Raw genomic sequence first — 13,552 nt, 5'->3', positions numbered from 1 at the left:
TAGCTTCTGTCTCTGTGTAATTCAGTGATTGAAGTAATTTAAAAGTAGTATTTTTGGCCTCGTTTACAGTGCTGTTCCTTAACTCACAAAGCTTGAGAATGGCGTTATAGGATGCTGCCTTTATGTAGTCCCCAAAATGTTAAGCAAAAGCAGATGATACTTTAGGTACCGGTAAATTAAATATGCGTTTTTTAAGGAGCGAATTGTAACAAGTCAAGTACTTGGATGAAATGCCTGTATGTATCTGAATATCAATGTATGTATGTATCTATATATAATTCTTTGGCACTGCCTACAGCCTACACCCTACAACGCTCGACGGATTACAATATATGATGAGGTGAAATAAGGTTTGTCTAAATTATTGGAACAGTATAGATAGAGCAGCCATTCTCAAAGTGTGCTCCGCGGACCTCTAGAGGGCTCCGAAAGCCTTTGTTGGGGCTCCGCAAGAGAAAGCGAAATCAAAATCAATAACCAGATCTCCTGTATCTTTGGTCCACAGTTAATTTGACGAACGATTTTTTTTATTTGGGGCTCCGTCGAATTTTTCGCTTTCCAAAAGGGTTCCGTCGCCAAAAAAATTGTTGCAATTAGGTAGTATTATTAATTTGACTTAATGTTTTAATACTCTCAACATACCTCCTATGTTTATCCCGAAGCTATATGTACTTACCTATGTTTTAGCAAGTTCTATCCATGTAGACTTGCAGAGCGTGCTAAAGCAATAACTTCAAGAAAACGATCGAAACATATTACCCGTAGCATGTTGAAACAAAAACGATATTTTTTTCTTAATATAATATAAATAATAGATTCATTTATTAAAGACCAACTTGGATCAATTTGTGTCAGTGACAGTTTTATCTTAAGGCTTAAAGTTAGTATATAGATAATTATTTACTGTCTAGCTAACTATATACTACAATTGTAAAATTCCAGTTTTTAAAATAAATAAATAAAAAGATTTTCTCAAAAACCGGTTTAAAGAAAATCATGCAACAGTTATTTATATACAAGCTATCAACCCTGTCCGCAATCATGATCAGGATGCTGTTGGAGCTGGCCCTTACTCTGATGCGCACCAGGAATGTGGCTCGTTTGCGCATCGTAGTGTAGAAGCACCACGATGTGCAAACGATGCGATGCGATTGTGGTGTTAATGTACGAACGCGACGATCTGGTAATTCATGAAAATCATGAGAGGTTCGATGAAAATGTTCATAACATTCATTATTTTGTTTCAGGACGTGCCTGTGGAGGAATTAGAAAAATTAAAGTCTGGTAAGTTTTTATATCTGTATATTTATAATACCTAGTTAATAATTAGCATTTTAATTTGTATATTATTTTACATTATGAAGGTAATTAATGAGCGGTGAAATGTTTACTTGAAGTAAATTTTCGTGTGTGCGTTTATTTACATTTTAACATCATTTTATCACACGTGTTCGCACTTGTTTGATACAACTGGTATTAGTTATTATAAATATTAGCACTCAATTTCAAAACCTCATCTAAATATATTGATATGTGTTAGGTACATACCTACATATAAATAATTAGGAACATTCATTCGTGTATACAAACAAACGCTCCACAAATGGCTTCTCATATATAAATCTTATAACTAATAAACTATAAATAATAAAATCTTAAAGCTGTAAATTGTAAACTTAATAAAATAATTAGTAAATGTTTATACGTTGAAACAAAACCTATAGGTACCTATACTATATGAGATGCTAGGCCGTCTCTGTTCTGTAGTGGTTAAAAATGTTTTTTTTTTTTTTCACAAAGTATTTTTATATACTTTTATATCCCTGGTGTTGCAGGCGTCCATAGGCTACGGTAACTGCTTACCATCAGGCGGGCCGTATGCTTGATTGCCACCGACGTGGTATATATATATATACATATAAAAAAAATTGAAAATATATATCTATCTATTTCTTACAGGTATTATTTGACAGTATGCCTTAAATATATTCAATAAAAAGACTTCAATGGTCATTTATCTTATAAAATTAAAAATATCAAAGATTCACTTGTACTTATTACATCATCCTTAACAACCTGTTCAAATTTGCCTTTGGAATTTAAGACAAAGCCGTTTCATCAACAACCCGCAGTAAATATTTACAGCTTAGCCTGTTTGGCTAGGCCTGGCCATTTACCAACTTACCAGTGCAGTTGGAAAACACTTTTTTATATACTCTTATACAATGAAGCAATGTTTCTGTTAAATTTGTACAAGAGAATAGATAACTTGGAATCTACTAAAACAGCCAACCAGGTAGTTATTTGTCTCAGGTAACTTTGATGAATAATTTCATAAAAAATGGAGGGTGGTTGACAAATGTAGCAAACAAATAACGATGGATATTTAATATGAACATAGTAAAATCTCTGGGTCATAACATAAATATAATACTTCATATGATAGTACTTATGGACACCCTAAGCGCCAATTGCACCATCCCACTTACCCGGGGTTAACCGGTTAAACCGTTAACCCAGTGTCAAATTGTACTGGTAACCATGGTATCTCCAGGTTTAACCGGTTAACCCCGGGTTAGTGAATGGTGCAAGTGGCCCTTAAGGATTAACAAGTGAAGCCGAATTAAGATTTTATATTTTGAATGTTTCACGACTAGTGTAGGTACATCGTGTGTATATCGTGTCACTAATATTTTAACATAAGGTAACTGAAAAAGTGTAAATCGTGCCGTAATGCCACAAAACCATCATTCATTGTTCACTTGTCTATTTCTAATAACAATTCATTAGTCTTTAAGAGCAACCACTGTATAATACTTTTTTCAATAATTATTTGTATTTGTATTGTAATTTGCGCACCTAATAAAATTTCATGCTGTATAAGCTTGTAAAACCCAGGCAAGTATCAATTCCCTAATCTCGACTATCTCGAGAGCTTTTTTTACGCCCACATAGCATCTTACTTCAACTAAGCCAGAGATAAAAGCAACCAGGATAGACATTATATACCCTTTGTGTATGTAATAGAGATTAAATTACGGCAACATCACCAGTATTTTATTAATCTGTAATTTTATTATGATAGTAGAGCAGTTTTATCACCGTTCTTATTACTGAACAACATAAATATTATTTTGCGTTGATTATGACATTTGGCTTTGTAAATAATGTTTTATTATTATTAGCCATCCGCAGTTTAAAGTGCTCGTTCTAAAGTTCAGAGTACTTCAGAGAAGTAAATTATGATATCAATATATGGAATGGCACTAAGCAGCATGCCTATGGATGGTATAGAAAGGATGCCAATCTCTTATGGCAGAATTATTGCAAAAGTGACCGCTTTCAGCTTTAGATAATAGTTCCTAATCTCTCCGGTGGCGCTAGTTAAGCTCTAGGACATGAGTATAACATGAACCATATAAGGCAACAAATAACCCAACCAAATTACGTAGGTTGTTTTTGGTAGTATTTCGGTGTATGGTGGCGCCGCCTAATTACTGTTTTTTGATGGACACTTTTCATACATAGAGATTTGGCTCCTTTATATATAGTCTCCATGAGCATGCCGTAACATCTGTGCGACTGCGACATTCATACCTAAACTTTTTAAATTTTTGGACATGTATCCAATTAATTTGGGACGGCCGCTTCGGCATACAAATGGTCTTCATTGTCGTCTTTGGATATTGACATTATGGGAACGATTTTTGCATAATTTAATGTATATATTAACCATAGCTACGTTAGACTTTTTTTGATATTTTATTATTGTAAAAAAATATAAGCAAAAAACAGATTTCAAATATTTTTTTAAATGCTTCTAACTCTTAGCTTAGCTGTAGTTGATATAGGTACCTACTTACCAATTGTGTCAAAATATTCTCAATAATGTTAATATCCAGACGAGCGTAGGCGTAGTAAATTTGTATAGATACGTTTACCTTACGCCGTAAGCTTTAAATGTTTTTTTTTTTTACAGGTGAACCCAGCAAGGTAGAACATGCTTCGCATATTGAATATCACAGTCTTGGTGAGTAACGAATCTGTGCTGATACGTTACACATTACTCATTGTCCTCGCGACGCAACGGCGGCGGCTGCTCGCCTGGAGGCCAATTCTCTGTTATGAATTTGATAAGGTTTTTATTTTATTTTGACACGACCATGAGTCGTATCATTAGCTAATGATAGCAATAACAGATTGATAAATCAGAATGGGTCTCCTGGTCGATTTGGGATATATTAGTTATTTCATTTGAGGTCGAAATAAATGGCTATTTTATTTTATTTTATTTTATTTTATTAGTTATTTCATAAATTATACTTGGTGTATGATTTTGCAGAAAAATCGTGAACACAATTTAATGTAAATATTATGGATTATGCAATACGTCACCGCTAACTTGAGGTTGCATTCCCTTAATGACAAATTAATATCATTAAATTCTGTTTATTTTTGTTTGGAGAATAAAACCGACTTTTGCATTAGTTAAGGCCCAAGGCATAAGCACCCAGTATGCTCGGTGAATTACGTAGTGTCAAACTACTCGTACAAACAGCAACACTTAAATATCCATCGGTGGACCTTATTACAAAAGGCGCAAGGTCCACCGATGGACAGTTAAGTGTGAGCGATGTCTAGGTAGCAATTTATTTTAACGCGAAATTAATGTGTGCTCAGTCAGGCTTACACGTCGTTGGGCGTTTTCTAAAATAAATATTGAAAAACCTGATTCTCACAGATCCTGGTATTTTTGGGTTCTTTCAACTCAAAAATGTCCCAAAAATTTGAACAGAAATTTATTTTAACGCGAAATTAATGTGTGCTCAGTCAGGCTTACACATCGTTGGGCGTTTTCTAAAATAAATATTGAAAAACCTGATTCTCACAGATCCTGGTATTTTTGGGTTCTTTCAACTCAAAAATGTCCCAAAAATTTGAACAGAAATTTATTTTAACGCGAAATTAATGTGTGCTCAGTCAGGCTTACACATCGTTGGGCGTTTTCTAAAATAAATATTGAAAAACCTGATTCTCACAGATCCTGGTATTTTTGGGTTCTTTCAACTCAAAAATGTCCCAAAAATTTGAACAGAAAAGAAAATTCACATTAAAACTTGACGTAATGCAATGGACATTTTGGGACATCTTTTTTTAATGGCAGGATGGAGAATGCTGTCGATTCTGAGTAGAATGAGCCCAAGAATGTCCAGATTTGAAAGAATCAGGTTTTCAATATTTATATTAGAAAACGCCCCGTTACGAATAGCGTTCGTAAGCTTTGCTTCAAGTTTTAGTTTTCATTTTGAACGTGTAGCGGAGTTTCAAATGAATAGAATAATATATTGCTTTATTACCCAAGTTATTAATTATTACCTAAGTTAAGTTAGCTACCACTACATTTTTAGCCGGTTAAGCCAAATGGAAAGGTTATGATTTTAGCAGTTTATGTATGCAGATTCATGTAGTGTGCTAACACAGCGTCAAAATACTGAGTGGTCTTTTATAATGGAGATGTCAATCGACGCGTTATTAGCCACATTTTTAACCGAGTAACAAAAAGGGTCCTTCTTAAACAGACTCAATTATATAATGAAAAGCCGTAGTCGTGTTGTAGTATTTTAAGCATTTATATAACTGGTTGCTTTAGAAATGTTTAAGATGACGTAATCGACAATGTTACAATAATAGTAAGACTCCGCCAGGCGCCAGGCAACATCGAGCACATTCTACACAAAAATACCTACTTATGTTTACTTATAGCACACAATACTACATGAATGATGAAACACCGTGGGATTGTGATTGAAAATAATTAATTATTTATTATTATGTTAATAATTATGAAATTGATAATTCAATGAATACCTACATTACCTATAAGTAATCCGTATTTTTTGACATTTAGATTTTTATTCTAGAAATTTTCTAGACTAGTATTTTTTATACAATTTTGGTGTTTGACGATCCTTTTGTGAAATTCTTATTATTAAGTTTGACATATCTATAATAATTCAATGTTTTTAAGAATAATAATAACTGCATCAATAAATTGCTCTGATATTTAAATTAAGGTAAAATTTGTAAAACTTGACAATTTAAGTGCTTGTTGCTAGGCCTATTTGATAAAGAATATTTTGACTTTGACTATACAGTAAAATCGTAGTCTTTGATTTGTGTAATATTGTCCCTGATGATCCCCTGGCATCTCCCACCTCGTGCTACTAATTTTATATTTATCAGACAAAAACAAGTTACGCAATTTATCGAAAAACGGCGAACCCTCCCTGATAGATCGACGATTGATAGTGTCACGTTATAGCGAGGTTGTTATGCTAACACTGATAATGGCAGGTGCTAGAACGCCCACGTGCTACTTTATTAACAATGTACCTATACAGGTACAGTCAAGGTATTAAATATGGATACGGACAAAGTGCCAGAAATATGTAGTCTAGGAGCATGTCATGGATAAATAAAACCAATCTCTCAGTAAAGTTTAATAAGCCCCCTGAGTGTACCTTGGCTCCTGCCAAAATAGAAATACACGAATAATAATAATAATTTAAGTTTAGTTGCTCAAGATAGTATTAAGTACTAACATGTATGGACCATTATGAAGTCTGAAATGAACGATTTTTTTTAAGCCTCTGGTTCTTAGCGATACATACCCAGAATACTGCGCGAGGCTATTGAGATTAAGAAATATTCAAACTTTAATAGGGAAGATGGCTTTTGTCTGCCATCAGCTTGGGTTCCGGTAGTCCATCTGATAAAAGAGCAAGCGAGACATAGACTGTGAGACCTTTGTGTTGGATGATGTTGGACATTCTGAGTAGGTATAATATGTTTTGAAAAGATGTGTCCCGCCGAGTTTGTTGCCGGTCCCGTATTGGGATAGGTACCCTCCTACAATTTAGGAGGGAATTAAATCTTCTCGGGTCTGAGGTGTAGGGTTGAAGCCGGCGTAGCTTTGTCGCGTACATATATATATATATATCTTTATTTGAAAATAGTTGTATTGTATAACTAGCCTTATGAACCAATTATGCATGTACAACCAGCCTTAAAGTTTATAGTTTATGATGGTTCATTATTTTTGTATGTGGGTATTTTTGCACGTTGTTCCTTGAATTAGTCATCCGTTGACCACGAACGCTGTAAAGGGTTCGAAACGTCGGGATGTATTATAAATTCAGTATACGCGATATAATCCGTTTTCATAGTTTTATTTCATGAGTAACTATCGCGGTAACCGAAGACAATATTATTGTACGTACTACCTTAATAATGGGCAAAAAGGTCGCGCATACATATTTTTCCATGTCAATGTTTAATACCTTGACTGTACACTAGGTATGTATGATAAAATAAGGCATATTGTGTAATAACGTTGGCGCAAAATGTTAACGAGAGTCATGAGAAGGTTTTTTATGACACGACTTTACAATTTTATTATCACCCGATTCACCCGTGTTTCACACAATGTTGTGTTTCAATAACCTCACCCTTGCGAGATTAATACTTATGCCAAAATAAACATTAATCAAGTAGGTACAGTCAAGGGCATAAACATATACATTCCCAAAGTTTCAAAAATTTGTGTACGCTCTTACACCATAAACAATAAAATCGTGTTCACAAATTTTTGAGCCATTTGTCTGGATCGATATTTTTACCTTCGTTTCTACCTAAATTATGTGGGTATTGATCCGGCGTTTTGTTCACTTTTGACGATGGGCACTAAATCTAAAGGTCAATTTGGTATAAATACAAGTACGCTTCCGGCAGGACTCGAACCTGCGACCATTGGAACACCGGTCCTCCTTTTCCTTTAATTTAAAAATTTGGAGTAACGCTGCTTCATAAAAAAATAGTTAAGTACGATTTAAAATAGTGCAAAAATAAATATTAAACCACGACAACGTTTGTAAAGGCCGTCATTCACTTTATTGGTAGGTACTAGATTGAAATCCTATTATCTAATCACCCGCTTATACAAACCCTATGCAGGCACACACACACACACACACACACACACACACACACACACACACACACACACATAGAGACATAACTTATTCACTGATATAAAACATAAAAGAAAAATATTACTTGTTCAGACATTAGTATTTATTACCCGTTATTGACTATGCCGACGTGTGCACCACTAACATCTCTCAGGAGCACCTTAACAAATTAGATCGCCTCCTCAATAACGGTATACGCTTCATCTATGGCCTTCGTAAATACAATCATGTGTCCTATTATCGCCGTCAGCTCAATTGGCTTTCCATTCGTCGTCGTAGAACACTTCGTATTCTTTGCACATTATTTTCTATCTTTTACGAGACTTCTGCTCCAGGATATCTCAAAAGTAAATTAAATTTTGATGCCTCCCGTCCCGGATGTGAACTGCGTTCCTCCCGATCACTTAAACTTTTAATCCTTCCTTAGTACCGGTTTTATGTTTGATTATTTCGCTTTTCAGGCGGATCCGTCTCTCGAATGCACTCCCTCTCCCTATAAGACAAGCCCCAAGCAAATTAGTTTTCAAGCGGATGCTCCGTACTCCTCCGTAGTCATCTGCTAAATGAAGAACTCGTCTAATGTCCATCTCATCCCATATATGATTTAGTATATTTATTTATATAATATATATGTATGTTTATGTAAGTATATATACATATTATTATACAATGTTTGTCTTTACTAGATTGTTTGTTTCTCCTTCTGTTTGGGCCTATGGTTGACTGGTAGAGTATGCCTTTCGGCATTAAGTCCGCCATTTGTACATAATTGTATATCTTTGTGCAATAAAGTTTAAATAAATATATAAAAGATCCATCAAACTTGTTAGAACATTTTATTTTCTGAATACGCATTTAAGAACGTATATAAAACATGTCTTTTTAGATGCAGTGAAATCCAACGGTGAATTGATCTCTCGGCTAGAGCAGCACGCCTCGGCAGACGCGGCGCCGGGAGAGAAACCTATTGTCCACGCTCATGCGAAACTGGACGTGCCTTCCGAGGGCGTCCACCGCACGATGGTTCAGGAGGGCTCGCATGTCAGCATGGTTGACGCGACTACGCCTGCTGGCGAGGAGGTCACTACTAAGGTAATACATTTCAAGTATTACGTCACTCTGGTTTAGTCAAGAGATAACTAGTACACGTCCCGGCGAAACTGGACGTGCCTCCCGAGGGCGTCCACCGCACGATGGTTCAAGAGAGCTCGCATGTCAGTGTGGTTGACGAGACTGCGCCTACTAGTGAGGAGGTCACTAGATACTAAGGTTAGTGACTAGGTAGACTAATAGTCAAGACGCTTGTGTTGCCAAGGATATTAAAGATCAGACACGCAGCTGCACAATTATGCTGGGACACTTTATGAATGAATTCATTAACTACGTGGCCATGCAATTTTACAGCTCACTGTACCTGGCAAAATCCAGGCTCATTTTTTTGACGTTCGGCGTGGCTTCTAATAACGAGGTCACCGCTAATATAATAGGCAGTTACCTAACTATTTACGTCACTGAGGTTACACAGTCAAGAGAAGACTCAACTGATGCAGGACTCAATTTCGACGATGCTTCGGAAGACTTACTCGTACATAACAATGTTTGAAATTACAAACAACAACAACAACATAAATGACTTTTTATTTATTTATTTTATTTATTTAAATAAAGGAAAAATGGTTTGGTCTAACTTTCGAAAGTGTTTATTTCAAACGTCGTGGTTTGGTTAACACATGTCTCTTCCTATTATACATACCTACTCGTACTACAACTACTACAAGTAATTTAGACTTCCACCTTACTGTACTGTACGGTGGATTAAGAGAGCTCACACATCAGAGTAGTTGACGCGACTAAGCCTGCTAACGAGGAGGTCACCGCTAAGATTTGTGACTACCTACCTAGATTAATAGTAGTTAACGGACGCCTAGTGATGTCATGTGTCATAGGCCAAGGGAAACAAAAAACTACGCGACTGCTATATAATATAGCATTCGTGTCCGCGAATGTGTTAAGAGAAATCGTTGTGTTACTAAAGATAATCAAAATTAGTTGCAACTGCAACAATGATACCCCACGCTGTAGGGTTGAAGCGAAAAAAAAGTGTGTTAATCTGATTGTTTCTGCCAGGTATTCCATGGAGCGGCTCGCCTAGTGCAGCCGGGCACGGCCACCAACAACCAGAAGGACGGCCACACTGCCATCCGGCGAGCCTTCAACGCCGACATCACCAAGGAAACTAAGAACAATGTAAGCTCGGTCGAATTTAAACTGTCGTGAGTCGTGAGTCATAGTAACATTAAACAAATTACTTACACGGTTATCTTGAATCATCGCGCGCCCTATACGACGTGCGACATACGCGACAGTAGATAAGCGGAGCGCCGAGGCAACGTAAACTGGTGCTCACGTTCTTTTAGTCACTCGCGCGACATGTTTCGGAGAGCTTACGTTAAAGCACTAGTGCTGAGGGTCTACCGCGAACCACGTTCGACGTGTTGCTCCCCTGTCGCTCTTATAAATTCGTACGTAAGTATGACAGGGAGGCAACACGTCGAACGTGGTTCGCGGTAGGCCCTCAGCACTGTAGTGCTTTAACGTAAGCTCTCTGAAACATGTCGCGCGAGTGACTAAAAATACGTGAGTTACACCGTTAAATTAGTTTAATTTGCCGTTTTGTTTCTGACAGTTCCAATCCTTTTATAATAACATTACCAAAAAATATTGAAGGTTTCATGAGAAGTCAAAAAATATCCGTTAAGAGAAATCGTAAACAAAATTTGGATTATTAATAGCCGTTACGTGTATTAACACGTTGGAATACTTGGAATTCAAGAAAACCCCACAATTGCAAAACATATTCCTTAAGGATTAGAGTAATTATCTAATTATAAGGACCTTGTTATTTGTGTCAGTCGCCACGGCAGAATAGGTCAAATTGAGCGCCCCAATTAAATTGTCTGTCGAGTTCACTGAACGTTTAACTTAAACTTGAGACCGTAACTTGACACGATTCGTTCTTAAACGAAGACCTATAAGTGGATAGAAACGGTGCCAGAGAAAACACTATCATTAAGTAATTGATTACCTCTTATACTGTTTCTCCCTTTCCTGTCTATAATAATAGTAATAGAAGCCCAGGTTCCGATAACTATCCCAAACAAGGTATGGTTAAAAACTCCAAACCATAAAGTTGAAAGTTTTCACGATGACGTACAAATGGTCGACCATTAGGCCATTAATGCTTCGTTTATTTATTTATTTTATTGATTACTAGCGACCCGCCCCGGCTTCGCACGGGTGCAATGCTGATGTATTATACATATAAACCTTCCTCTTGAATCAGAGTGATCATAGTGATTTATTTAAAAAAAAACCGCATCAAAATCCGTGGCGTAGTTTTAAAGATTTAAGCATACATAGGGACAGACGTCCAGCCAGACAGCAGGAAGCGACTTTGTTTTATACTACGTAGTGAAGTATATCGACTATAGATTAGTTATTACATATAACAAATTGAATATTATCACAGAGCTTAACACAGAATTCTAATAAGCATAGTTGAACTGTTTTGTTTTGGGTTCAAAATTAAATTACTGAACACGTCATATCAAGTGCTTAATCCTAAATAAGTCTAGGTACCTATAGTCAGACCTTTCTCTATGAAATTCGGTTCATTGTATAGTCCGACAAGAAATTGTAGACAATTATTAAGGACGCCACTTCATACGTAACTGTCTCATTTTTGACGTAAAATGCTTAAACATGGCAACAATTTAGTATAGAATTATTTTAGTTCCATTTTATTTAATTTTCTACTATTTTATGTCGCACTATAGTCGCGGCTATAGCCTTGTTTTATGTTGTGGTTTAGTCGGATTCGTAGATGGCCAGTTTCCAGAAATTATTTGCCTTTGCTTAATATAACATCTGTATAATTACTTTGCTTTCATAATTTTATTGCTCATGGTATAGAAAAATTGATCAAAGTCTGAATAACTCATAAATAATTGCGGTTATCTATGTAGGCATTGCAGTTCAAATACTTCATGACATTGAGAGAGGGTACATTAGATGAGCAAATAAATGTGACCTAGCGCTCGAAGAGTTAATTGAGTTGCGCCACAGAATAAATAATAGTACTACCGTACAGAAAGGAAACTTCCCACAAAACCGAAGTTTGACAGCGGTTCAGGGTTGAACCATGATGTCCCTTTCTAATATATGGCACTATCCCTTTCGGCTATTTAGGGTTGTCAAAATTCAGGTCATTATCTTATCTGTGATCGTGCACGCAAAGGGACGTCAAATTGTGCCAACCCTAATAATTGCTCGGAGCCACATAGCGGAGCAATGCTGAGCCGAATGGAGCCGAGTTTGCCCCGTTTGCCCGAAGCGAGTTTCGCACCCCTGGTTGCGCGTAGTCTTAAATTAGGTAAAAATAATTTACTCATTCCTAAGTAGACGGACTTTATATACTTTTCGGCAAGTCTGGAGTATGCCACTGATGGGCAAAAATCTTCCTCTTCTTCAGCCACCTTTCCGAATCCCTTGAGCAGATTTCCACCAGTCTTCACCGAAGACGTCGAGTTCGTCATGCTATCCCCTTGACGTCGGACCTGATTTACTCTAACTTTTCTTTAGTTAATCGTTAAATAAACATAGTCTTTTTTTTCGGTCGGACTACAGTATCTTAGTCGAGTAGCGAGTATATCTAAAAATTAACAATACATTTCTTAAAAACGAACTTATCTATAAAATAAAACTAAATTTAAACTAAAAACTAAAACTAAATAAAACTAAAATACATCTAGAAAATGTGGCCCCTTTGGCATGGTGCCGAGGATGCTGGCAGCATCTCCCCGCTGTATTGCGATATATATATATATATATACTTCATATTTTATATTGATGACATGTCTTTTACCTAGATTGACCATTATACTTCGTACACCGGCGTTCAGTACTCTCCTCTCGACATGGCGGAGTACGTGTTTTGGACCGGAGACGAGCGTGGAGTGACTGCGGCAATCGAAGAGTTCCTACAGGAAGGAATGGTAAGTCTGAGGGCCACTCCACACTAGCGTCTTTTGAGCGTCAGTGTCTATTCAGCGCTATGGAAAATGGTGTCGCTGCGCAGTTGCGCCAACATTGCGTTGAGCAGCAGCCATAGAGTTGACTAGACGCCGTCGCTCGGGAGACGCTAGTGTGGAGTGGCCCTGAAATATTACAGGGCTGGTGGTATTAAGCCTGAAAGAAGTTGCTCTCCAACAAATTAGCCACTAATGTTTGCATTAGCGATCAACGGTGCGTGCTTCCCGTGACGATACTCGGATATTCTATGCAAACATAAAGGAATGAATAAATTGGTACAGTTGAGCTGTAAACGTCAGTGCTTGATCAGTTTTGTGTACCGGCTTTCAATGGCATTGGTGAAATGATTCTTTGCTTTGAAGGCCCGAAACTGGATCAAGCATTTCAACGACCTCATATTGTAGACAGAGGGTTGACAAATTTGCTGCATA

At 36.8% G+C, this 13,552-nt stretch overlaps 1 protein-coding gene across 1 annotated transcript in view; it reads left to right on the top strand.

Annotated features, from left to right (window-relative positions):
* The window catches only part of LOC134743752 (uncharacterized), a 126,627-nt gene that overhangs the window by 93,564 nt on the left and 19,511 nt on the right, over nucleotides 1-13,552 (top strand). The window contains exons 4-8 of the mRNA XM_063677396.1: nucleotides 1,248-1,284; nucleotides 3,980-4,030; nucleotides 8,917-9,122; nucleotides 10,158-10,277; nucleotides 12,959-13,084. Coding sequence (XP_063533466.1) covers nucleotides 1,248-1,284; nucleotides 3,980-4,030; nucleotides 8,917-9,122; nucleotides 10,158-10,277; nucleotides 12,959-13,084 — 540 coding nt within the window. The remainder of the gene's footprint in view (nucleotides 1-1,247; nucleotides 1,285-3,979; nucleotides 4,031-8,916; nucleotides 9,123-10,157; nucleotides 10,278-12,958; nucleotides 13,085-13,552) is intronic.

The sequence above is a fragment of the Cydia strobilella genome, chromosome 8, assembly GCF_947568885.1.
Source record: "Cydia strobilella chromosome 8, ilCydStro3.1, whole genome shotgun sequence".
Classification (NCBI taxonomy): Eukaryota; Metazoa; Arthropoda; class Insecta; order Lepidoptera; family Tortricidae; genus Cydia; species Cydia strobilella.
This window is presented reverse-complemented; position numbering and strand designations above follow the sequence as displayed.